We start from the raw sequence: 25,000 nt of genomic DNA, 5'->3' as shown, positions 1-25,000 counted from the left end.
CAATATCTTTTCTTTGTATTCGTGTCAATGCTTGTTCAAGCTTTAGCTTTGTAGCGTGTTGTCCATTTGTTCTTTCCCATTTGATGAGCATAGCAAAGCAGCAACTTGAATGATTATTGTGGTGATCTTGTATATCTTCAATGTCTGCTTCAGTTATCTCCAGCTCCCTGCCTAAGTCAGTCCACTGCCTTCCTATTTTATCTTTGACCACAGAAAAATAATTCAGTTGGTCATCACGTGTGCCATATTCCATTCTAACATCCTCATCTCCACCTGTAAGACAAACTAAGTCGTTGATGTTGCAGACAATTCAATACAAACATAAAATTTTACTTTGATCACGACAGACCAGTTGTGGACATCTACTGTTCAGTGAGTCGGTTGCAGACAGACACTGCATTTGGCAAATTTGTTTATATGCTTGGCTCACTTTGTCAACCATGTGGTGTTTTCCTGTTGCTTTCATTACTTCTTTCAGTAACTCTAACTTTTGCAGATCAGTCAGATTGGGATGATCAGTTGAGAAGACAGTATAGAACAGTCCAAATGTGTCTTTTACAATATCCAACAAATGGACAAGACTAAATTGTCGCAGAAGACTTTTCAGTTTCATCTTCATTATCATGAAATCTTCGTTAGACTGCGTCTCCAGGCAGCAAGAAATGATAATGTCAGACAAATCAAGAGCAGAGGTAAGAGTGCCCATGCCAATTTTCTTGCTAGAGTACATTTGTGAACTCAACATTTGTGAACTCCACGTTTGAGATGCTCGGTCCATAGTTGAAGAAGGTTCGCAATGTCAAGGAATCAGTCTGCATTTGAATATGTACAGTTAGAACGACTGTTTGTAGACATGATTTAGCTATCAATGTTGATATTTAATTATGAAATGATCTATACTGTTATCTCCAGTTAGAATGTTAACACATGCGTGAATACTGAATTCTGTCTGTTTATATATTTGTCTGTGTGTCTGTTTGCAAATGAATATTACAAGGAAGTCTGCAAAATATTTAATTTCAAGTGGTGACATAAAACCTTGTCTTATCCCAAACTGAAAGACATTTAGAGGGTCTACAGTTTAGCAAATTCTAGTAACGAAATGAAAATTTGGTTCGGTAATTTGTAAGTATAGGCCTAGTTCTGGGTATGTATTTCTGTTGCAAATAGCCAATGTTGTTGTTCTGTCTATTATAAAGCAAAGGCATGGTTAGGAATTTGCTGAAATTGTCTACTTGTTTGTCTTCTTTGTACACAGAAAAACTCATGGGGACCTGCTTTAGTTTTGTGTGTGGTGTGTGTGTGTGTGTGTGTGTGTGTGTGTGTGTGTGTGTGTGTGTGTGTGTGTGTGTGTGTTTGTGTGTGTGTGTGTGTGTGTGTGTGTGTGTGTGCATGTGTGTGTATGTGTGTCGGATTTGGCACAGCACCATGCAGTCACTGAGTGAGAGATCCACTTAATGAGCTCCAGCAGTTCAGAAGATTGCCAAGCACGCAAGCAAAGGCGTGTTGCTAACCTTACTACTTAGTGAAAGTGGTCCAGGCCTGAAAGCGGTCAGTGGAGTGAAATGGGTCTGTGGACGTCTTTTTGAGTAGGACTGTCACTGTACAGTGGTCCTGGAGATGCAACAAGGGTATTGGATTTGGAGTTTGCCTTGCACACTAGGCTCGAGTGTCCGGCCGGCCATCTCTCCTTACGAGGAGAAAAGTCCAGACCCACGCATGAACAGGGATTACTTTTGTTGTGTTCAAAAGTACGAGTTAAATCTGAACATTGGAAGCTGTTCTTTATGCAGTTAAAAGCAAGAAATTGTTTTTTGTTTTGGAAAAAGTGTGATTTTCTATACTGTACTGTACAAGCGCTAGGTATGCTGAGGCGGAGCTTGCAACTCATTGATTGGCAAGTGTAGCCAAACAAAGGCGCTGTGCAAAGAGGGTCATGAGACCGGATGATGATGATGATGATGACAAGATACATAGACATAAAACACAACAAGAAATTTACCGAAAAATAGAACAGAAGCACTGCATGTTGCTCTTGCTAACTTAGTGCACTCGACTGCAGAAAATTGCAATTGTCAGACATAGATTTTCGTTCTACGCGGCGGACGCAAGGTCTCAATCTAGCACTAGAGATAGGGGCTCGTTCGCAGAGCTGCAAGAGGTTGGAAGAGGGAAGTGCTCTTCCAACCAGCAGCAGAGTAGGTAGAGTTGGCTCTTCCGACTCTAGCGGCAGAACTGCAGAAGTTGGAAGAGGAGCGTGCGCACGGAGCCTCTTCTGGAAGAGCCCGATCGAACGCGCCCTATATTTACCCTGCTGGTCCAAGGGTGGACCCAGGAGGAAGGAGCGAGCTGCATGAACACTAAAGCTAACGGAAGGAACGAAAGCTGTATGGGAGGAGCGACGCGATAGTGCAAAGTGAAACCGGTAGTACGCTACTACTCTAGTTTCAACTTGTGGCGAACACAAACTGTTTAGTACTACTATAGCTGGCAATACACTTAGCAGATCTAGACTGTCCTTTTCCACTGACAATTCTTACTTTGTAATTACTAGAAATCGAACATACTCAAACTTTTGTCATGATTTTGTACACAAATCTAGAAAGAAGAAGACTGCAGTCGTATAGGTCGTATACAGTTAAGTATAGATCTAGCAAGTTACTTTGAGAAAGACGTTAGGAACGATCGCCACCGGCACACATTAGCGAACAACGTACCAAAAATACCTTCGTCCCCCAGCTTTTTGCGTTCCCGGATAATGTGTTGGTAAAGAAAACAAAAATATTTATGTAATAAATAAAAAACAAAGTAGGGATGACTGCGTGCTTGAAGAAATAGGGTCGAAACTTTCGTACGTTACGCCTACAGTCTCTCACTGTACAAATGAGCGAATACGTAACAGAGAACGTAATAATCTAATAAATAGGCAGCTGTTGATGACTCTTCTAGTGACATGAATGTACAGTAAGTGTGGAAACAGATCTAGAGTGTGGTCATAGTAGAAGAGATTAGTTGATATTTATCAACTTTTGATTATTTGGACACTCGATTATCCTAATTTGTTTCCGAAGGAGTCCGGATAATCGAGGGAGCTGTGCAATAATTCTCTGGGGGAGGTTTCAACCACGTGACTTTTCGGGAATTTGGGGATTTCCCAGTGACAGTCAATCTGCGCAAGCGTGTTGTTAGTCATTTCCTAGCAACTATTTCAAGCGGCATGGCGGATAGCACTGGAACGGTTAGTTCTTTAAATTTGATCTACAATAGCACTAAACTGCTATGGAAACGCATTCAACTTATAGACATGCCATTTGGAGCCTCGACAAGGTCAGAGGACGTCTGACACGTACAGAACTCACAACCTACCGGAAAGATTCGATAAACCAGGTAACCACCTTGACAAAATATTAAAAAACAATTTTAGATTAGTTCATAAACCTCTAATACTCCTTTACCACTCCTCATCATCCAGTCTTATCCGGGAACCCCGTTTTCACATGTGAGCCAAATGTGAAGAGAGAGAAAAGAGGAGGCTAGTGGATGAGTCTTAGAGGATGAGTGACTTCTTAGAGTATTCACGACCGTGTTGTTTGCATTGTGTAGACTGTTTCCAAGGTTATAACACCAAACAAGAACATCCTATGTATAGAACAAGTACATCTACATACGGGTATGATGTCAGATGTCAAATGTCAGGCTTCCTGATTGGCTGTGGTCTAATTTGTGGTGAATTCCTGTTGTAGTGGTGTCTCACCGACAGTACATACTGTACCCACAAGCTGGCATGGTAAATCACAGAAGTTTACAGAGGTAATTGGTATTGATTGAGTTGTTAGTCTGTCTGTTGGCATGTCTCAGTTGTCAAGCAGAGAGGAATGACAATAACACTAAATGAACTGGTTCACCTGTGTTCTTTTTCTTAATTAAGCTTGTTATGTCTGTCAGTCTGTTTATTTGCTTAAAAATATTTGAAACATTACACAGAACCAAATAATTATGGTTACCAGAGGCTGCTGTTACTATGGTAACAGAGCCAAACTTGCCTGCAGAGAATTGTTCTTTGGCTCCAGGAGGCTCCAAGACTTTAGTCCCCTGTACCAATTTTTCTTTCATTTCCAGACTGACACTTTGTATATACATGTAGCATTGAAGCTGCAGCAGGGGCACTGGAACTGCAATGTGAATGTAGACTCCAGATTCCTTGATATTGATTTCCACAGAAGTCAATTTCTAGAGCTCAACGGATAGTACCATATACGTATAAAATTAGCTGCTGCTGCTCGATATGATCTCAAGGAATCTGGAGTCTACCTACATTCACGTGGCTCCAGCACTGCATCATCTCAATGCCATATTCACATGTGGCTCCACAGTGGAGTACAGTACCACTGCAGCCCTTTTTACACTGTATCACCTGCAACTTGTGTACATTGTATACATTGTGTACATTGTATGGACATAAGCCCCATGTGGCATTGTCAAGCTTTTGATGCAGCACATCCATGCAAGTACATGGTGAGTATTACATGCGTGTTCAAGGTCATCACAACCTGTACAGAAAACGGTTCTTTTTCGATCCACTCATATCCTCTCTAAAGTCATGTGTTCTGCCTAGATAGACTAAGCATATTTGAAGCAGCATTTTGTATTTTGTGATATTCGGACTGCATAGTGGGTGTAGATTAACTTAAAATTTAGAGCCAATTTGTAAAATGAACTATGTCTCTCTTCCCTACCACTGAAAGTATGCTATGGAGATTGTTTAATTATTTATAGTGAATGCAAATACCAAGCTGACTTTTCGGTATTCATAAATTGCTCTTAATTAACACCTCATGACTACAGGCCAGCTTGCTCTAAAGACATTCATGTTTAATTCTGAGTAAGAGTAAGTCTTGACAAGTAATGGTGTAACAGTGTTCCTGCTGGAAAATTTTGATTAGTAGCCACTTGGCTAAAGGAGTTTGTTCGTTTAAAACCAAGCACTTTATTTCAGAGCCAAGAAAACTCGCACAAACGTCAAACAACTAACAATCTAAAAAGACAGTAACTACTATTGATTCAAGTTTAATTTGGTCAGACAGACGGGCAGCATTTATCAATTGTCGCAAAATGTAGTACTAATCTGACACATGTCATTCTCAAAGAAACATAACTTTGGAAAGACAGTCTACATACCAGACTTCATGTGTTTAGTGCCATCCTTCTTAGCTTCTATTCCAAAACATAAAGCTTTGTCAAAATTGAAGTCTAGAAGTTTTGGCCCTACTATGCTCAGCATCATCAAAGTTCAGCATCATTGAAGTCGTCGTTGTCGTCATCTTTTATTCCTAGTGGTTTCTACCATTGGTCTGCTTTCATTTTACTTTGACAGTCTTTTTCAGAACCATGACTGTCATTTTCACTGTGATAATTTCTAGTTTGACACTTATCTAAGGAAGCCATAAATTGCAAAGAGTGCCCGCTATGTGCAGTACCTAAACAGATCGAGTATTTTAGTCCTTGGAGCTCCAATGCATTGCACTTCTTAGCAAGCTGTAGCGACCGTCTTTGCAAGATTTGATCGAGAGGAAGACGTAACAGCTATCCAAATTGGCGAGGAGGCATTACCATTTTATCGCCAGCGACTTCCATTTGTAGCATTTGGCTATTTGGCGATCGTCCAGCAGAAATATTGGTACAATGTGCACTGCAGAAATAGTTTAGCTGAAAAAGTTGAAATGCTGCAACAGCTGAAGCAAGATATCCGTATTTCTTTGATTAAACGCAGGAACGTTTATTTTTAGCTAGAGTTCCATCTTCGGCATTATTCGAGGGTAGCTTTTATTTGTTAAAGGTTCTTTTGTCCATGCTTTAGGAGTGTGTATGTGTACACGCTGTAGGTTTGACATTGTTTCAAGAGAACAACACTTACCATACTGGTGTACACATTTCACTCTTTTGATGTATGCCTCCAAAGAAGTTGTATGATTTTTCCTTCAAACGGCAAGATCTGTTGGAATTCATTAAAATGCAGCATTTATTCAAAGGTGGCATTTATTCAAATACTGAATTCAAGGCTAGGAATATGCTACGTGTGTCAAGAGATGTTTGAATCCTCATCGGTAATGAATCACATAGAGAGTTTCCTGTTTATGCATGATTATCGTAGTTAGTACTGTTAACCACTGGGAGGGTTATGAATTTGAAACCTCTGGTTACAAATTACATAACAAGCCTAGCACTTATCCACAGACATAGCTGCTGCGGGTATGGCATTGACTTGAGAGGTTTGTTGAATTGGCAATTTGCAGTTGTTTTAGGGATTCGATGTGAAGTTGTTGTTTGTGTGGTTTGTTTATGTGCCTACTTCCCTGCTTAGTTTATGAATGCACAGTTTATGTATGTAAAACAAGAGACTTAGCTGTTGTGGTTTACTAATCACACATACACACACACACACACACACACACACACACACACACACACACACACACACACACACCACAGTTAGGCAGAGACTGCAGTTGCTCCGAATGTTTGTTTTAATGTCATTGTGTGTGTGTGTGTGTGTGTGTGTGTGTGTGTGTGTGTGTGTGTGTGTGTGTGTGTGTGTGTTTGCTTATGTGGTTGTCAGTCTGTGAGTTGTGATTCCAACTTCTGTCTGAATGGAGTTCAACACTAAAATTATTAAATATTTAATTACTATAAATTATTAATTAATTATTTATGAATTATTTTTATTATTTAAATTTTAATTATTGTAGCACATTAAACCTAATTAATTAATTGATTTTAAAAACTTAGTTTTTTATTTTCTTTCTTCTAGCATTTGGGCTTGTCAGGGATGTATAGAAATCATTCTCTCAACACATCGACAGATAAGAGCAAAGTTTGATATTCGTAGAGTCTCCAAGTTATCTCAAGACATGATGACTCTATGTCCAAACTCATACCTCGTGTTATACTGTAGCTGCAGCTTCATAGGAACTAGTACTTTTAGTAGCGTCTTATCCCATTCTCAACTATTTACAAGATACGATAACTTTCCAAATAAACGATGAAACAATTGGCTTTAGACTCGACTGCTGTCTTTCCTCATATTCATCGAATAATCTCGGTACATTCCAATTTTTCGAAGATGCTACATTGTAACAACACACAGTCACGATTACCAGCCATTACAGACACTATGTGGCAACACAATGCAATGTGTGCACCTCTGAGAATTCATTCGATTTTCCATGGAAGCTACAGGGTAGAGTCTCAGTCGGTGGCTTGTAAACCCTGTGGCAATAAGTCACGTGATTAGTTGGGATCACGTGATTGCAAGGTTTTTTGTTACTTCTCTCCATATGATGATGAGGATATGTTGTACATGAACATATTCAACTTCCTGTCTAAGAGCAGTCGACAAAATGTGTATATCTCGAGTGTTGTGGTCTACCGTATTTCCTACCTCTTTCATTGTCATCTAATTTCCTGTCCCCTAACGTTAGCGCGTGCCAAGAAAAGTTGAAAATAGGATTTACAGGTAGTTGAGCCATCGTTTGTGATAAATAAACAAGTATGAACGAATGTCCGCAACTAAACACCGTCTGTGTTCAATCACCCGCCGTCTCACCGTGGTAACCAGAGTGCGGTCACTACTCGTTAATTAATGCGGTTCACGCTGATTGGCGGTTATTCAATCGACGTCACTATTCCCAGAGGCCCTGTCGGCACGCCCCGGACACGCTACGGATAGTCGTCCGCGTGGCGTGATTGGTCAGTCACGCGCCGTTGTAACAACCCATCTCTTGAGCAGCTTCACCAGACCTCGACCGACTCGACAAGCGCAAGCGTGCGCGGTAAGCCGTGTTTTCATTCGACTCTCGGTGGGAAAACGTTGGTGTTGGTGTCTTCTCTCCGGTGGCGATGCTGTCGATTGTACAGAGAATGTCATCTTGTCGTCTGGAATCGCAAGGTGATCCCAACTTCATGTCGGGTTACACTCCGACCTCAACCGCATCTTGTTTTCCCTCCTTTCCAGCGTCTAAATTCGACGACTCGTACGAGGTCACGGAACAAATCGGCAGTGGCGGTTTCGGGAAGGTATTCGAAGCGACGCGTCGGTTTGACAGCAAAAAGGTTTGCTACACTGCTGGAATCTGTTATTATTATTGGCTACTTGTCGGTGCTGACTGACTGAATACAATGTCGCCTTCTAATTGGTTCGTTTCAAAATGTTGCAGGTGGCTGTCAAGGCTATTCCAAAAAAGCGGGTGCTCCACTGGTGCAAGGTTAGCGTCTCTAATGTTTGTAATTGAGAGCGATTGTGTGCATGTTGCTGGGCATCTGAACGTTTGGTGAACGATGAACGGGTTTCGTGAATTCCTTTCTCTCTTGCTTTGCACAGGTGGGCGGCGAGTTAATTCCGCGTGAGGTGGCTCTTATGCGCAAGGTCGAACACGTGAACATCATCCGACTTGTGGACTACTATGAGAAAGTCGATTGTGTGTACATTGTGATGGAGAGACCGGAACCGATGATGGACCTTTTCGACTTCATCACCGCAGCTTGTCCTCTGTGCGAGCGCACGGCTAAGTTTCTCTTCCGTCAGGTCGTCGACGCGATTGCATTTTGTCACAGGAAGGGAGTGGTGCATAGAGACATCAAGGACGAGAACGTGCTGCTGGAGTTGAGGACAGGGAGAGCAAAGCTGATCGATTTCGGTTCCGGCGCTTTTCTCAAAGATAGTGCATACACGGAATATGAAGGTGTGTTTGTTGTTTTGCGGATTGCGTTGTTATGTGGCGATGAAGGGAAGACTGAGAGTTGAATGTAGAGGTCATTGACATATTGGTGATTGGAGCACTTGCCTGGGTTAGGTCTAATTCTGTCGCGTCTCGAGTTTCTTTGTGTGGCGGATTGGTTTTGATTTTGTGTGGTGTGGTGTGCTTAGGGTATTAGTTGATTAGTTTGGTCTGAGACTTAGAGGTCATTGTGTGTAGGAACCCGCGTGTATAGTCCGCCCGAGTGGATCAAGTACCATCGGTATTATGCACAGCCTGCTGCTATGTGGTCATTGGGTATCTTGCTGTATGACATGGTGATGGGAGATGTGCCGTTCGAGAAGGATCAGGACATACTGTATGGCGAACTCAAGTTTAGCAAGAGTTGCACGCGAGGTAAGAGGACGGAAATGTGTGGTGAAGATGGGGTGATGCTTGACGCACTTAAACCACCATTAGTTGGAATGGTCTCAACTAATGATGGGAACTAACCAGAGAATGAATTTCTCAGAGCCTTGATTTATGTATGACAATCTGTCCGCGACTTGTTTATTTGTTGGTTATTACGTATCCTGAAGCGAACGAATACACTACATGACACACACACACACACACACACACACACACACACACACACACACACACACACACACACACACACACAGCATTGCCTCTCTGGTCAATAGAAAAGTTATAGTATGCAACTGGTTCTAACTATAGATGCTTTGTATGCAGTATAATCGATTCTTGTTAGGCTTTGTTGCCCATGTGATCCTAAATTAGTTGTGATATGCATGGCATTCCTCTTTCTCTCCGATTACAGGCTCTTTTCCTGCATTTCAGTTGCATAGTAGTAATTTTTGTATACAAAGTGGTTTGGAGGAGAGTATGAGGATAAAGGGATGTTTAGTCAGACAGCAGAGTGTGGTGGCTGGTGTGGTGGCTGAGCTTATCATATTACTCAGTATTAGATTTTTCAAGATTTGTAATTAAATTATAGCTGCCTTAGTTTGTTGGGAATGAGTTGAATGTGTTGACTAGAGCACAAAATGCAGTAACAAAAGTGAATCTTTCACATCCAACAATCTGTTGACGACTTTGGTTACTGTTGGTTACTAACTTAGAGTGGACGAATACACTAGACCATAGACTCTTTGACTGTTATACACATCTAGTGTGAATGAAGTCTTATTATTATGGATCTGGTTATTATACCGAATGGGGTTTGATGTCTGTTCTATGTTAGTGTTAGTTTTGTTTGTTGCCAATGGGATTGATCTAAGTCTTTAGGGTATGGACTCTTGCTACATATTGTTTTCAGTTAAAATTGATGTTTATGAAGTGGAGAGTATAAAGCTAGAAGGATGTTTAGTCAGACAATGAATGTGGTGACTAAGCTAGATCAGGTTTACTCAGTAATAGTTTTATCAAGATTCCTGATTCAATTACAGCTGCATGTGGTTATGCTAGTAGCATGACATCAGGAAGGAGTTGCCAGTGAGATGTAGGGCATCTAAAAGCACACAGTGTGGCAACTAAAGCAAACAATGCAGACAAAGAAGGAACCATATTTCTTTCAGTTAGAGACAACAGCTGGTAGTTTGAACTGTTTGTATTGGTTTAAAGTGGTCTCGGTATGGTAACTAGTGTTTTTATTGTGTAAGTTAGATGGCAAGAGTAGAATGTTGAACTGGTAATTCGACCAACATGATACTCTTTCTTTCTATTTGTGTTTCACCAGTGGTATCTCTCAAGTCACTCTACTAGTATATACAGCATGATATACCTTTGTGGTCACATTATGGTCAGAAGTCATGACACACACACACACACACACACACACACACACACACACACACACACACACACACACACACACACACACACACACAACCACATTAAGTAAACATTCCTAACGAAGTGCATCTGGTGAGACTCCTTGGCCCATGTATGGTAGACAACAAGTTGGGGCATTAACGTGTGTGGTCTTGATATATGTTAAGTTTTATTGTGTTGTCTCTATCTGTAGCCGTGATTCATCTAACGAGATGTATGCTAGCCAGGAATCCATCTGAGCGGCCGTCCTTTGAGCAAGTCCTCGATCACGTGTGGGTAATAACAGCTGTAAAGAGTATGGATCTTGTAGAGCCTAAGACCCACAAGGCAGTAGGAAGCACCAGAACGACGTCGTTAACAAAACAGGGTATACCGAGGCCGTCCAGCGACGGACACCGAAGAGTATCAGAGTTGCCACCCATACACTCGCCGACTTCGACACGAAGTGCAACTCTGCCTCGAAATCCAGCTAAGAAATTTAGCAGCAATAGCAGTTGCACAAGCAGCAGCACACACGGTAGACTGTCACCGACAAAGTTGCCCTCAAAGGCTCTAGGACTCCCTCGTCCGTCTTCGATGCAGTCGAATGGGTCACTACAATTCAAGTCGTCGGGTGTAAAGTTCGATCTTAGACATCAACAGCCCGAGATGGTCATTTAGATGATCGTGTGTGGGTTAAGTAGAGATAGTTATTTTCACTTTGGTGGTGGTGTTTATTTTGTATGGGTCTCTATTTTTGGTTATTATAAATATGAGGAAAGTTGAGTGTTGTACACTGTAAAAATGACTGAAATATAGGCTCGGCTTTTCCATAGGAAACAATGTGTAGAATGTACATAATATAAGGTAATCCAGTAATTCATTGTGTTAGTGGTGTTGCATAGTGACATTTAGTTAATTTATTAATTAAACCAGCGAACTCTGGAAGTCAATTTTAGAGTTGCAATTTGCATGGCTTGTCCTACTGGTGTGAAACCATCTTTTTGTTTGAAAGTCTTGAGTCGAATGGGAGGCTGGGATGATGACACTGATCAACACAATGTGCAGTGTCGGGTGGTTGTTTCTACATACTGTATTGGATGAATTGGTAGAATTTTAAGTGCTGATTTCCTTAAATGTCAAATAGGTTGGAGGTATACTGGGTAGCTAGGCTTTGTTGTGAAGTTTTGTTCATACAGTATTTATGTCTGATTAAGGTGCGGTTGCTGTTTTATTGCTGTGAGACATCAAACTGTCACAAATTGTCTCGAATTGTTGACTCTATCAAGTCACAGTACCGACACACACACACACACACACACACACACACACACACACACACACACACACACCAGTTATTATTACAGAGAGTCATCATTAATTAAATATGGAAAGCATCACAACAACATTTCCCTGATTACATTGATAGTCTTAGTATATATCAACCATAACTGACTTTTGGTAAAAGACCCTTTCCAACTGATGTCCCAGATTTTTTGGTTTCATAATGGCCGCAAGTTCAATCTTGAGCTTGGCCATCTCACCATAACTTCAATGTGATTGTGGTTGAAAAGACTCACCCATCCCCTAAATTAAGAATGGCTTCCTGTTGGCATGGCATCACAAAGCAACTTGTGGGAAGACGAAAGACTGCTCACTAAACGTAAACGAGAAGTCACCACATTTTGCATCCAAACAATCCACAGCAAACTGTTCCTTCCATTTGGCCACGTGACACTCAACACCAACACACAGGTTCTCAGGCAAACTGAAAGACGATACGATTTGCTCTCTCAACTCTCTACTAGACATGACGGCTGTGTGTCTCCTCAAAGAAACCATTCCCAAACAATTGGAGGCGCACGGGTCGACGTTGTCCGTCCAGTAAATAATAGGATATCCAAGTAGATAACCAAATAAGACACAGAGAGGTAAATCGGGATGTGATTTGACTGCAATTGTCTTAGGCAAGATGTATGATCCACTCGATAATGCACTAAGTAGGTTGTCAGTCAAGACACCAAGCTGTTGTATTATCATTCTTCTCTCACCGTCGGACACAAAGCAGGGATGCTCTCGATGAGGAGAAACATCAATAAACGAGATGCGCCTGAAGCAGTCTCTCTGGTCACAGACACATTGAGTCATCAGTGTCTGTCTACGTGTTATGAACAGACTGTCATGATCAATGTCCAGTATGTCTAAGTGTGTAATGAGACCAGCTTGTTTGGCAGTTCTGAGGAATGCCAGGATAGTTTCAGCGTCCGCTCTGCCCTGATCGAATAGATAGGCGCCTTTGAAACCGGCACTAACGCAGATTGTATTAGCTGCGACGGATTCCCATTGTCTACGAATGCCGTGGCTATGGAACGACACGGACATGACGCTCTTCCAGACCGACATTCGAATCGACGCGCAAGAAACGAAGTTGTTAGCTAGGGCGATTCACGTGATTTAATGGTGGGCGTGGTCTAATCTCTATCGTAGCAACGGTTTGTTTTTATTTAAAAATAGTAAGTCGCATGATTTAATATTTTAGTACAGATTAGTGGCTTAATTGTGAGGAGGTCTAATTTCTATCCTAGCTACGGATCATTGTTTTATTAAAAAATAGTAAATCACGTGATTTAATATCTAATACTGATTGGTAGTTCAATCGTGGGCGTGGTCTAATCTCTATCGTAGCAACCGTTCGTTGCAGCCTCGACTCGCAGCCAGCCTCTACTGTCGTCAGTATATTGATGTCAGGAAAGGATGGCGCGAGAAATGAGCTTTGACACTCAAACCCAGAATTTCTGGAAAGAATCGATCAACAAAGAGGCTCAAGTTCGACTCACGTGGCATCTCCAGTACAGCAAGGCATTCGCTCGTGGCGACTACAAACGCAAACCACGCAAACCAAACATGGTGCCTAATCCAATAAGACTGATAAAGCCGATTGCGAAGCAGTCCAAGACGGAAAAACAAGAGAAAACGGACAAACCGGATGGTAAACAAAACCCCATTGAACTAATCGAGATGCGTCCTGTCTCAGTCGCTACCAAACAGCTGCTATACACTGGACTGAGTGCTGAGGGCGAGGGCAGGCAATCTTACTTGCAAGTGAGAAAGACGTTGAAACCCGAAGAGAAGTATGACTATCCGTTGACAAATGCTTGGTTGTATGGATGGAAAATTAATGAAGTCAGTGACGTCAAATCGTCGCGATTTGGAAGAACGAAAATCGTCAAAGATTCGTTTTATAGAGAGAACGGCGTTTTTTGACCGGCTCGATTGTATTGTAGTGGTCGAATGGCTGGTAGGAAGTTGATGGGTCTGATGTGTCTGAATGAGATGGGTGTACTGTACTGATTAGGTATATTATTTCATGCGGGATGTATTTATCAAATGTGCTTTGTAGTGTGATCTGAGTAGTCTGTCCCTAGCATATATTTGTATTTGAAGAATATATTATGGTCAGGATTTGACTCTCACTGAAATTTAGTAGACTGCCTGATAGTTTCGTGTTGTAAATTAATAATAAAGTTTAATTAAGTAATAATGATATTAATAATGGACCCACTTGTCCATTATGGAGGGGCATAACGACACATAGCAACAATACTATTTTTAATAATAATGTAGTGTTAGGATATTGATATCAATCCTTTAATTAAGTTAACGCACGTTACTTAACGATGCCAATAGAAGGAAATAGTGCAATCTAATCAAACAATGCTTTTTCTATAAAACTAACAATGTGTTAGTTAAATCATTTATTTAAATTTGTTTGCCAAGTTTGATATCAATCTGAGTTTATGATAGTAGGGTCTGGCTACGCGAGGCTAGACCTTTGATGCACAGTAAAGCATAGGTTATCAATCCGGATATAAAAGAATCAGCATTATCAAAACGCTGCAATCTAACTGCTTCAGAAACGTCTCACGTATTAAATCGTAATCGCAAGTTCTTACTAACGCGCATGCGTACTCCAAAGCTATTGGCGCGCGGTCCTTCTACACAAACGTTTCCGTTTCTCACGTTCCAATGTACGGTCCATGGCACTTCCGATCGAGAATTTAGACGTACTGCAAGGTGTTCAACATTCCAGGAAAGCTTTTTCTCACACGTCAACAACTCGTCCATTCAATTCATCGACACAACTAGAAGGATCGTCAAGAAAACGAGTTCTACAAACGAACAACACGATCACTAGACCATTCACGAACGGACTAAAGCCGTGGAGCAACAACGCAATGGATCTGGACGATGACGACGACGACGCGCTTTTCAGTCAAGTATGCGCCGCCTTTGAGTCAACAGAGAAGCAAGCGGGTAATGACAGAAAAGAGAACGACAAGGCGTCGTCTGATGGACATCTGGACAACTACACTCTTCGCTCGAAGCTACAAGAGACGGAATGGCAATTGCAGAATATGCGTGACGAATCGGAGAAGAATTTGGGTGAAATCCACATGCTGCGCGACTATTTGTCGCAGCAAGAGGCAAGCGAGAAGGAAAACGTGAGGACTATTGAAGAGAAATATCAAAAACATGTCGAGGTGGTGATGGACGAGTTACAGAGAGCCAAGAGGGAAGCGGCATCCCTACAGACGCAACTCCAATTCAAGGATAAAGATGTGGAGGAGTCACATGCTAAACTGAAACAACTGGAGCGGCAGCTGAGACAATGTTCCGACACCAGTTTTGCATCGAATCAATCAAAGCGGCCGAAGCTTTCTTTACCAGAAAAAATGGATGCAAAAGTGTCAGACGTTGCTCGTTTTCCTGATGATGTTACACTTGACATTAAACATAAGTCTGACAAGAATAGCCCTGTATTGATACCGACACCGTCCAGCAGAGTTATCGACAAAGGAACGAGCACGAGTGTTTCTACTCAATGTTCGATGCCCGGGATACACAACGAGATGGGTTTGGCAGGTAGACTGGCTACCATTAGGAAACGGCAGCTTGTAGTGAATCAAAGTGGTGCCGAGACGCCACAGCAATTACTTCTCAGGAAGCTTTTATCGTCTGCAGAGTCGAATGTATACAGCGTGATGAGTTGTGCATATTCGAGTGAATGTCGAGGAGACATACTCACTCTACAAAAACATCCCATTGTCATCTCCTCGGGTTTAACATCCAGTCCGCTTCAGAGCCCTCTGTCTCGACCAGGAATGCCGTTCGTAACCGGTGTGTCTAACACCGACAACGTCATCTCTACTCTATTGAACAAATGTGTAGCTCCGAGGAAACATTTGAATTTCACGAGTCCGGTTGTTGATAAACGAGATCCGGTGGTGTCACCACTTTGTCACGATTCTGTGTTTAATTTGCAAGACATTTTAGGGCGACTTGTGCGACAAGAATCAGCAACTTCTACTGCACATTCATCGTCACTGTCTGCTCATTGTATTGACACATTGCAAGTGGACGATGCAGCCGAGTTGAAACTCCTTCCATATTTGGAGAGATGCGTGCGGACGTGTTGTAACACATTGTCTGAATTGACTCTCAGCCACAGCAAAAGTTCGGCAGACGTATCGCTTGGTACGCCATCACTGTCCACCGACGAAGTCCCTAACTCAACTTTAGTGTGTTTGTTAAACAGTCTTCTTGTGTTGAAGACGTTTGTCGATTACAGTCCATCTATTCGTGCTGCGTTACTCACTCGCTCACCAAGATTGTCCGATTTCTCTTCGGTTGAACCGTCAATTTTGAGCAGAGAGACGAACGACGCTAATTCCGGTTGTTCAAGCGAAGGAAGACTGAATTGCGAAGTCGACAAGAGGAACAGCATAGAACCAATGGATGCAGCGTTTACTCGATGTGAGGCAGGTGCTACAACGAGCACTCCATGCAGTCAGGTTAGTGAATAATGGGATAATATATTGGATTGATATGAATTAGTGAAAAGTGTGGAAAACATTTGTCAGGTGTGACATGTATCAATAAGTACTGCCCTCACTGCAGCCATTTTGCATATAATTTTTAATATTTATAGTAGTATATTAATCTATATCACAGGGTACGGTAGTACCCTGTATGTAGGGATTGCCCCGGTTTTGGAAATGAAATGTTTTGTACGTCATGTACTATATCCTATTTTTTGGTCACTAATCATCTAACAACTTAGAAAACAGTTGCTAGCCTCGGAGGCCCATGCGCCAATTTGTTCTTCTTCTTCTCCACGGATATCTCTTTTTGTACGTTAGGTATGGCTGTGAAACTTGAGAAAACGCTTTAGAATTACCTGAGCTCTTCTATTCTTTTGGTGACTAGAGAAACTGAAATTAATGTTAATTAAAACTTGTGCTTCTTTCAAGCAGATTTGATCCAATGACCGTCATCAATGCTATTGCACAGTTCAGGCCAATCACAGAGCAGTATTTGCGATAGTTGCAGTATTGCAACCAGGGACAATAGACGAAGAGCCAATTATATAGGCCAAACGCATTTATGAAAAAGTTTATCACCAAAACTGTGTAATTCGATCATGTTTGTCATTGTCCGGTCTAGTCTGAAATTGTTTACGATCTACGTGGCACACAGGAGCAAAATTGACAAATAATTACGTACACAACAATTTATACGGGAACCCAACATTTGCAATGCATATCCCATATGTGATGATCTTTGGCTTTGACTACTAAGCCACGTTCTATTCCAACTGCCGTTGCATATTTAATTATACACGCACGGAAGAAACAATGCAAAGGCTCTAAAATTTAGGATCCATATTTGTGCAACATGTGCTAGGATACCATGGTACCGTATACGTACGTATACCCCGTAGACCTATAAACCACTTGAGTAAACTACCTCTGAATCATGTCTAACGAAAGCTGTTACATATAAACAGGTTTAATTAATGCTAATGAAAACGCGCTAAATCTTAGACATGCTTATAAAAGGCTTACAGGCCCTAATGAAGACATGTACACCGTAGCTATGTTGCGCTTTTGCGCTCCTAAAAACTTACCAAACTAGAATTTTTAAAACTGTTTCTCTGAAAAAAGAAATAGATGTGGGGGTTGGAAGGATTCACTAGTAATGATGTCTGGCTTTGGTTCATATTATTTATAGATCTTGTTTCTGTTACTTTTATACAATCCCTACATCTAGTTCTTTTTTCAGAGAAAAGTTTTTAAAATTCTGGTATATAAAGGAGAGGCGCCATTTTGTTGTTTGTATGCCACGCTTTCACCACCACAACAATTGACAGATCAAGATCGGACCATATTGAGCACGCTTGCTTTCTTAGTTGCAAGGTTATTCACAGTCGACCTTAATTAACTGGGTCCCCATTTTGAGAAACCGATCCGACACTGGCTTCTGCTTTGCTAGGTGCAGATCGCTAAGCAAGACAATCAAACGATAGGGAGCAAAGAGCGCAAGGGAATAAACGGTTTGTCACTTTCGCATAGTCCATGACAGCAGAAATAGAGCGTTTTTACTAGACAGTCTAGGCGATGTCACAATACGTGACGTCACAATGGATTACTGAATTCTTTTGCGACAAGTAAGTTTCATGATAATTTCTTACAATTGAATGCAACGTCACAAGTGAGATTGTCATCGTCTTCTGGACTTTCCCGCGACGACGCGATTTCCTGTTAGATTGAACCCGCTTCCGTTCGCGTGCGGATATCTCTGCAATGGCGCATCGGATCTCTGCCGAATTTAAACTGCCCATTCCCCACATCGAATGGTACAGTACTTACACGCACGGAGCATGTCATCTAGAATGCACGTGACGTCCAAAAAAGGCAATAGCCTATATTTTTAATATATCCAGGTCTCTACGTTTTAATTTGTCTTCAACAGGATACTTACAATCAATAATGCAATCACCCAGGGCAAAGAACGGGATAGATTGAAAGGGATGAACAAAATTCTTCATGAGAATTCTGTCCCACAGCTTCAGAACAGAGTAAAATGCATGTGAACGAGATATACTTAATGATAAATTGTCAGAACAGGATACTCATGCAACAACATAAATTTGCATACAACGTTAAATTAATTAACTTTACGAGAATTTTGTCAGGGGCTGCTAATTCTGTGAATGGGATATACTTCATGAATGCATACAACCATAAATTAGTTAACTAACAACTATCATAATAATCTACTCTGCTTGTACAGAGAACAGGCCAGTGAGCTTGTAATATATAAAATAAAATAATTTAAAATAATAAATAATATAATATAAAAACTATTGTATTTACTTATATTATATCTCTTAATTTTTATTTTATTATTTATTGTCTAAATTATTTTATTTTATTTTTAATAATAAATTAAAACTTTATCACTTAACCTAACTCCATATTTGGTCAATATCTTATTTAGACAATAATGTGCCTGTTGTCTGTTTGTCTCTTTGTTTGTCAACTTTGTATATATTGCAGGCAACAGTAACATCAATAACTAGTAGTTTAGTACACACGCACGTGTGCACACACACACACACACACACACACACACACACACACACACACACACACACACAACATGCAGACAGATAGTTTATGTAACACACTGACAGTGTATTATTGTAGGTTGTTGCTAAGAGCTTGACATGGAACAACCATTCATTGTCTCGACATCCAATTATCAGAATACATTTTCTCACTCTTTCTCAAGTCTGTCACATTAAGTGATGTCTTTGTGTTTATTTTTGACTTGAAATATACTTAATTTTTTAGACGAATGAGGCGGTTGTTGTTACTCCGTCGGCAGCGTCTCATGCTTGTGTTGGGTTAACAGAGAAAGTGAAGGCTGGTGTTGCTGTTGGCAAAGGAATGCAACAGACTTTAACAGGAGAAAGGAGTTTAAGTGAGTGGAGGAAAGTCTTGCTGGGTGGCAAGAACTGCAGTTTTAGTACACCTCATGGTAAGGTGTGTGTGTGTGTGTGTGTGTGTGTGTGTGTGTGTGTGTGTGTATGCATGTGTGCGCATGCGTGCATATATTTTTTCATAACTTTCATCGTTTTACTAGAATCGTGGTCATTTGAAAAGTCTACCAGTGGTGCTCAACATGTTTCTTCAAAACATCCTTTATCGCAGGCTGTCAGTCCAATTGAAGACTGTGCAAGTCGTCTACTTGGTGATGTCATACTCCTAGCTGCACCTAAACAAGTAACAGTAGAAACGTGTAACACAAACGGTTGAGACTTCAATATGTGACTTGATGATTTAGTTTGAACAAGATGGTGTGTCCAACGTTCCTCTTTTAGTTCCTATTGTTTGCCTTGAAATATTTGAGTCTTTGGCTAGCAATTCGTCTGAGATGCAAGTTGACAGGTTTGTTGGGTTTGTTGGATCTTGGTTGTCTTGATGTGTCAGTTTGCTGCTAGATTTTCGGTACTGATCACGAGAGGTATTCTTGAGGCTTGCGTGAGCATAAGGCATTTTCTCGTATTAAAACTTGTTTCTGCCGTCTTGCTGCATTTTTCAAAGTCTGGAAAGATGATTCAGTTGCTTAATACACATTCAGGTGAGTTCACAATGTGTTGTTACAACCTGTGTAGCACAGTGTAGTGAGGTTGTAAGGTTTTCAATGGTGTTTGTCTGTCTCTATCTGTTTATTTATTTGTCTGTTTGTGTGTCTGTCTATCTGTGTATCTAAATGCGTGGGAGTGTCAGGACGTGTGCATGGCGTGTGCAAGGAAGATGGGTTTATTAGATTTATTGCTTTTGTTTCTATGTAGTAGTAACTGGTAGTCTAGTTTTAAGACTCTTGAGTCTAGATGTTTTCTGCGCCACAGCTTTGTGCCGTGTTGGTAGGGCTGCAGTTACGCCATACACTTGTAGTTGTTGCGGCTGTATGGAAGAAGTCTGTCTGTCTGTCTGTCTGTGACAGTGTCTGCCTGTCTGTCTGTCTGTTTGTGTCTGTCTGTACAGACAATATCTCTTGAACGGCTTAACATATCAATATCAAATTTTTACTGTATTTTGTTTATTACAAATTTGGTATAATTCTATTGTATTTTGACATTTAGGATGTCTCAAGAAGTTATTCCACATCTGGACTGATCAGCCCTCTAGATGCACACCAATCGAGTGGAGAAATCTAAGTCTTCAGGTCTTAACCAATTACAACAAACACCATGCTTTCATTCACCATTTAGTCTTTGTCTCAGCTTATTCAGCTTGCCACAGCATTGACAAACGCATCAACTCATCTCATGTTGCAATCAGCGTTGACCGGAGAAGTCAGTTATTGTTATTATTATTTACTGTTGCTTGTTGTTTCTATCGTATTTGACACGTTTTGTCTTGCAGCTCATTAGAGGCCTTATACTACTGCTACACAGGGAATTGACTGAGCTCAACGATGCGAACAGAACGAACACGTCTGTTGCACTGCTGGCGTCATCATGTGCAGTGTTGCTGTTGAGACACGGTGCATGTTTGCTCTACCTTCTATGGTGTTCTGTTGGCTCGTTCGGTGAGCATCGTGCCGCAGTAGACCAATACTATATTCATCTGTTGTGTAGTCTCATTCGAGTCTTTCAGCAGTCGGAGATTGTGTCACAACTGGAAGGTAGGAACGTATGTGTATTTGAGTGGTAGTTTGTGGCAACAATGGCCTTGGTTAGTCTCGTGTAGCCAGCCCTTCTTCCCTTGTGTTATACTTCTGGGTGAGAATGACATAGCAGGAGAGGGTCAAGTTATATGAAACTACTACCCCATTCACACGAATGTTTGTAACCGCACCAGCACAGTACGGCACAGTTTGGTTCGGTTTCACTTTGTAGTGTGAACACCGGCCGAACCAAACTGAACCGAGCTGAACCATGCTGAGCTGGCCCACCTCAAGTTGCTGTGCCAGCACGGTTTGGTTGGTTCGTTTCGGTTTGATTTTGTAGTGTGAACACAAACCAAACTGTGCTGGAGTTGGCGCATCCTCTTGTAACAGGATGTAAACAGATGTAACAAACTAATTAACATTCAACCGGAAGATGACTCCAACTGCTATGACCTAAACACTTCGCATGACCTGCACAACTCATATGACTTTCTACACGTCACATGACTCTCAGTCTGACTTAGTAAGTCTAGACGCTAGGTATATAACAGACACGCATAGAGCACCGATCATAGTGCACATGCTAGAGCCGTTGCAGTTGTTGTAAGATGGTGTGGTCTGAAAGCGAAATGCTCTGTCTCATCCAGTTGTGGGGTGAGGAAAACGTACGAGCCTAAATTGAAGGATGCAAAAGAAAAATGAGTGCCTGTCAGGAAATGACGTCTATCCGTGATGATATTTCTGCATTAGACTGTTCTAGTGCCAGTGAGAAATAAGCACATGGAGCTTATTCCATAATGACGTCTATATGGCTAGCATGTGCACCAAGAGACACGCCTACTAAAACTCAGTTGGCTCGCTTTGTCGGAACCCTGTGTGAACAAGGGCTGGCTCACTTCATTAGCCCAGGCTGGCTTGGCTCAGTTTGGAGCTGTGCTTGTGTCAATGGGGTATAAAAGGCCTTCTCCTGTTGCACACGCTGTAGTGTATGTATTGTTATGTGATTTGGATGGAAGGCAAGAGAGTGACATGAAATTGAGGCATAAACGAAGAACATGTTAGAACCAAACATGATGAATACACCGACTTGTGCTCTCGTTTTGGATAGAAAGTTGCAGTCGAGTTTGCACTGCATGTACAGACATTATAACAGTTGTTGATTGATGTGCATGTGGACGAGTTTCTAAGAGAGCGTTTGGACCTTTAGCTTTCTGGATCATTCAGAAACTAAAATCTGTTATCACAATTAAAGCAAAACACAGACTAGCCACTAACACGCTCGTACACTCATCACTACAGTTGTAGTCACGTACAAGGTATTGCTATAGCATCTGAGTCTGCATACAAGACAACAATTCTGTATTATTTGTATACGTATTTTTACTTACCATACTCGCTTGGTTATGACCTCAGGGCTCAAGTAAGCCCCCACCCCAACTTTGTTCAAGGCTCTTAGTCCTTTAATTAGTGCTAATTGACACTTTTCATGTGACTGTTTGCTATACATTTGTGCCTGTAGAAATACTGACATTCTTCAACTTGTGCATGCTTGTCGACCGTGTGCTGAAGGTTTGATAACGCAGGTATCATATAGACGATTAGGTTTCTATATTTTACAGGTAGTGGTGGTGGTTTGATGCTCTACTAGTGTAGCAACATGCTGTTTAAGTTAATCAATCATTTCCACCAATTAACAATTTAGGTGTCAATATTTGAGCAAGACCCCATCCCATACTTGACCTTTGACTTCGGCCAGCTGTTGAGGTAATAATCAAGCAAGTACACAGTATAGCATGCTTAGTATGCAAGATGAGAATTAGGGCATTGGTTTGCAGTTTAGTGCATTGTAGAGAGACTTTTGTGTTGGATGAATTTTGAGCTTACATCGTCTCTTTCTGTATTTGTGTACTGTAGTATTGTCTCTGCAAGAGATGCGGGATTCTGATCAGTTGGAAGAATCACAAGACAATAGTTACATGGATACGACATAAGAGAGACAGTACAGGACATATAGTGGATTTTTGTCCCCGTTTTCTATTGGATCAGACACTGCTGGCCTTAGTTGAGTTGTCCTTTTGTAGATAGGAGTTTGGGCAATGAACAGCCGTTTGGTATCACTGATGTTGATTGTAGAGTTTATGCGAATAGAACGTGGACAATTGTTTTCATTTTGTGCCTCATGTTTTGTTGTATTGTTTGTTTTTATTTATTTGTTGTTTTTGTGTTTTTGTTTTTATTTGTCGTGTTTGTTTTTATTTTTATTTGTTGTTTTTGTTTGTTTTTATTTGTTGTTTTTTATTTTTATTTGTTGTTTTTGTTTGTTTTTATTTGTTGTTTTTGTTGTTTTATTTGTTGTTTTGTTTGTTTTTATTTGTTTTTTTGTTTGTTTTATTTGTTGTTTTTGTTTGTTGTTTTTGTTTGTTTAGTTGTTGTTTTTGTTTGTTTTTATTTGTTGTTTTTGTTGTTTTATTTGTTGTTTTGTTTGTATATTTTTATTTGTTGTTTTTGTTTGTATATTTTTATTTTTGTTTTTGTTTGTCTTTATTTATTTGTTGTTTTTGTGTTTGTTTTTTATTTTTATTTGTAGTTTTGTTTGTTTTTATTTGTTGTTTGTTTTATTTTTATTTGTTGTTTTTGTTTGTTTTTATTTGTTGTTTTTGTTTGTTTAGTTGTTGTTTTTGTTTGTTTTATTTGTTGTTTTTGTTGTTTTATTTGTTGTTTTGTTTATTTTTATTTGTTGTTTTTGTTTGTTTTTATTTGTTGTTTTTGTTTGTATATTTTTATTTTTGTTTTTGTTTGTTTTTATTTATTTTTGTTTTTGTGTTTGTTTTTTTATTTTTATTTGTAGTTTTGTTTGTTTTTATTTGTTGTTTGTTTTATTTTTATTTGTTGTTTTTGTTTGTATATTTTTATATTTATTTTTGTTTGTTTTTTTATTTTTATTTGTAGTTTTTGTGTTTGTTTTTATTTTTATTTGTTGTTTGTTTTATTTTTATTTGTTGTTTTTGTTTGTTGTTTTTGTTGTTTTATTTGTTGTTTTTGTTTGTTTAGTTGTTGTTTTTGTTTGTTTTATTTGTTGGTTTTGTTGTTTTATTTGTGGTTTTGTTTGTATATTTTTATTTGTTTTTTTTGTTTGTACATTTTTCTTTTTGTTTTGTTTGTTTTGTTTGTTTTTATTTATTTGTTGTTTCTGTGTTTGTTTTTATTTTTGTTTTGTTTGTTTTATTTGTTGTTTGTTTTATTTTTATTTGTTGTTTAGTTTATTTTTATTTGTTGTTTTTGTTTGTATATTTTTATTTTTGTTTTTGTTTGTTTTTATTTGTTGTTTTGCTATTTTTATTCATTGTTTTTGTTTGTTTATTTCTATTTGTTGTTTTTGTTTGTTTTTATTTGTTGTTTCTATTTGTTTGTTTGTTTTTATTTGTTTTATTCACTGTAATATACAAACTATAATGTATAGAATACCACACCGGTAACTACACGTGTGATTGTGAGTATGAGTTACTGGTGAAGATGGGCAGACAAAGCTGGTGGAGATTTGATTCGTCATTGTTAAAAAAAACAATTTCTTTAAACTTCATATATCAAACTGGAGTATGTGTGACTTTGACCATGAGGCATAGTTGTCAAACGTTATAAAATTTTTGAAATTTCTAATAATAGTAATTATAATAATTATAATTAATAATATTTGCATTGCACACAGGGATCTGATCGTAGTTTCTATTGGCTGTTTGTTACACATAAATGTCTTTACAACAAACTGACAACACATTGTTTATTTCTAATTATTAATAATAATATATAGTTTTGGCACACAGTATACGTTCTCAGAGCTCCGAGAAATGCTAAGTCTCATTGTCTGTGCCATAAAGGTATGTACATAAACCTAATGTCCCGGATAATTGAGC

The 25,000-nt window shown here is 39.9% G+C and overlaps 7 protein-coding genes across 11 annotated transcripts in view; 4 read left to right on the top strand and 3 right to left on the bottom strand.

The window, feature by feature from the left end:
- Positions 1-2,739, bottom strand: part of LOC134197568 (uncharacterized) — a 6,219-nt gene extending 3,480 nt beyond the window's left edge. For 2 of the 3 annotated variants that reach the window (XM_062666915.1, XM_062666917.1), the window contains exons 1-4: positions 2,663-2,736; positions 2,541-2,598; positions 334-812; positions 1-273 (exon numbers count right to left, since the gene is read on the bottom strand). The exon at positions 1-273 is cut by the window's left edge and continues 15 nt beyond it. In XM_062666915.1, the coding sequence (XP_062522899.1) occupies positions 1-273; positions 334-778 (718 nt within the window). In that variant the 5' untranslated portion in view covers positions 779-812; positions 2,541-2,598; positions 2,663-2,736. Of the gene's footprint in view, positions 274-333; positions 813-2,540; positions 2,614-2,662 lie in introns of all 3 variants that reach the window. The other variant, XM_062666916.1, reaches the window with a different exon arrangement.
- A 448-nt stretch (positions 2,740-3,187) lies between these two features.
- Positions 3,188-6,948, top strand: LOC134197114 (piercer of microtubule wall 1 protein-like). 2 transcript variants are annotated; one of them, XM_062666368.1, is made up of 6 exons: positions 3,188-3,238; positions 3,303-3,387; positions 3,473-3,532; positions 3,604-3,670; positions 3,744-3,810; positions 6,809-6,948. In XM_062666368.1, exons 1-6 carry the CDS (start codon positions 3,218-3,220, stop codon positions 6,875-6,877), a joined length of 369 nt encoding a protein of 122 aa, XP_062522352.1. In that variant the 5' UTR covers positions 3,188-3,217; the 3' UTR covers positions 6,878-6,948. The 2 variants fall into 2 exon arrangements, with proteins under 2 accessions (XP_062522352.1, XP_062522353.1); XM_062666369.1 differs by lacking the exon at positions 3,473-3,532.
- A 40-nt stretch (positions 6,949-6,988) lies between these two features.
- Positions 6,989-7,707, bottom strand: LOC134197115 (piercer of microtubule wall 2 protein-like). The gene is made up of 4 exons (XM_062666370.1): positions 7,439-7,707; positions 7,325-7,379; positions 7,200-7,266; positions 6,989-7,123 (listed from the first exon to the last, which is right to left on the bottom strand). Exons 1-4 carry the CDS (start codon positions 7,524-7,526, stop codon positions 7,055-7,057), a joined length of 279 nt encoding a protein of 92 aa, XP_062522354.1. The 5' UTR covers positions 7,527-7,707; the 3' UTR covers positions 6,989-7,054.
- Positions 7,708-7,760: 53 nt separating this feature from the next.
- Positions 7,761-11,521, top strand: LOC134197112 (serine/threonine-protein kinase pim-3-like). Of its 2 annotated transcripts, XM_062666365.1 has the most exons (7): positions 7,774-7,829; positions 7,915-7,945; positions 8,012-8,109; positions 8,214-8,261; positions 8,378-8,738; positions 8,973-9,149; positions 10,783-11,521. In XM_062666365.1, exons 2-7 carry the CDS (start codon positions 7,918-7,920, stop codon positions 11,247-11,249), a joined length of 1,179 nt encoding a protein of 392 aa, XP_062522349.1. In that variant the 5' UTR covers positions 7,774-7,829; positions 7,915-7,917; the 3' UTR covers positions 11,250-11,521. The 2 variants fall into 2 exon arrangements, with proteins under 2 accessions (XP_062522348.1, XP_062522349.1); XM_062666364.1 differs by having other exon boundaries at positions 7,761-7,945; positions 10,783-11,520.
- Positions 11,522-12,026: 505 nt separating this feature from the next.
- Positions 12,027-13,001, bottom strand: LOC134197113 (UPF0739 protein C1orf74 homolog). The gene has a single exon (XM_062666367.1). The coding sequence runs from the start codon at positions 12,969-12,971 to the stop codon at positions 12,189-12,191; it is 783 nt and encodes a 260-aa protein (XP_062522351.1). The 5' UTR covers positions 12,972-13,001; the 3' UTR covers positions 12,027-12,188.
- A 246-nt stretch (positions 13,002-13,247) lies between these two features.
- Positions 13,248-14,041, top strand: LOC134197304 (protein SPMIP1-like). Its single transcript, XM_062666597.1, has one exon. The coding sequence runs from the start codon at positions 13,323-13,325 to the stop codon at positions 13,830-13,832; it is 510 nt and encodes a 169-aa protein (XP_062522581.1). The 5' UTR covers positions 13,248-13,322; the 3' UTR covers positions 13,833-14,041.
- Positions 14,042-14,522: 481 nt separating this feature from the next.
- Positions 14,523-23,257, top strand: LOC134197368 (uncharacterized). The gene is made up of 10 exons (XM_062666680.1): positions 14,523-16,420; positions 19,118-19,201; positions 19,265-19,451; positions 19,557-19,696; positions 19,758-19,861; positions 19,915-20,054; positions 20,560-20,642; positions 20,701-20,772; positions 20,843-21,104; positions 23,004-23,257. The coding sequence occupies exons 1-10, from the start codon at positions 14,606-14,608 to the stop codon at positions 23,078-23,080; spliced, it is 2,964 nt and encodes a 987-aa protein (XP_062522664.1). The 5' UTR covers positions 14,523-14,605; the 3' UTR covers positions 23,081-23,257.
- The last annotated feature ends 1,743 nt before the right edge of the window (positions 23,258-25,000 follow it).

This window comes from Corticium candelabrum, chromosome 22, assembly GCF_963422355.1.
Source record: "Corticium candelabrum chromosome 22, ooCorCand1.1, whole genome shotgun sequence".
Lineage (NCBI taxonomy): Eukaryota > Metazoa > Porifera > Homoscleromorpha > Homosclerophorida > Plakinidae > Corticium > Corticium candelabrum.
Note: the sequence above shows the minus strand (reverse complement) of the source record. Positions and strands in the feature narration are given on the sequence as shown.

Excerpts from the sequence above, each read along its gene's own strand:
- LOC134197114 (XM_062666368.1), top strand. The coding sequence starts at position 3,218 with ATGGCGGATAGCACTGGAACG. Across the intron at positions 3,533-3,603 it reads GAAGAGAGAGAAAAGAGGAG|ACTGTTTCCAAGGTTATAAC; the intron begins GCTAGTGGATGA and ends TGCATTGTGTAG. Across the intron at positions 3,811-6,808 it reads AATCACAGAAGTTTACAGAG|CATTTGGGCTTGTCAGGGAT; the intron begins GTAATTGGTATT and ends TCTTTCTTCTAG.
- LOC134197115 (XM_062666370.1), bottom strand. The coding sequence starts at position 7,526 with ATGGCTCAACTACCTGTAAATCCTATTTTCAACTTTTCTTGGCACGCG. Across the intron at positions 7,267-7,324 it reads TCATCATCATATGGAGAGAA|GGTTTACAAGCCACCGACTG; the intron begins GTAACAAAAAAC and ends TTATTGCCACAG. Across the intron at positions 7,124-7,199 it reads AATCGAATGAATTCTCAGAG|CATCTTCGAAAAATTGGAAT; the intron begins GTGCACACATTG and ends GTTACAATGTAG.
- LOC134197112 (XM_062666364.1), top strand. The coding sequence starts at position 7,897 with ATGCTGTCGATTGTACAGAGAATGTCATCTTGTCGTCTGGAATCGCAA. Across the intron at positions 8,262-8,377 it reads GGGTGCTCCACTGGTGCAAG|GTGGGCGGCGAGTTAATTCC; the intron begins GTTAGCGTCTCT and ends TGCTTTGCACAG. Across the intron at positions 8,739-8,972 it reads TGCATACACGGAATATGAAG|GAACCCGCGTGTATAGTCCG; the intron begins GTGTGTTTGTTG and ends CATTGTGTGTAG.
- LOC134197113 (XM_062666367.1), bottom strand. The coding sequence starts at position 12,971 with ATGTCGGTCTGGAAGAGCGTCATGTCCGTGTCGTTCCATAGCCACGGC.
- LOC134197304 (XM_062666597.1), top strand. The coding sequence starts at position 13,323 with ATGGCGCGAGAAATGAGCTTTGACACTCAAACCCAGAATTTCTGGAAA.
- LOC134197368 (XM_062666680.1), top strand. The coding sequence starts at position 14,606 with ATGGCACTTCCGATCGAGAATTTAGACGTACTGCAAGGTGTTCAACAT. Across the intron at positions 19,697-19,757 it reads TCCTAGCTGCACCTAAACAA|TTTGAACAAGATGGTGTGTC; the intron begins GTAACAGTAGAA and ends TTGATGATTTAG. Across the intron at positions 19,862-19,914 it reads TCTGAGATGCAAGTTGACAG|ATTTTCGGTACTGATCACGA; the intron begins GTTTGTTGGGTT and ends GTTTGCTGCTAG.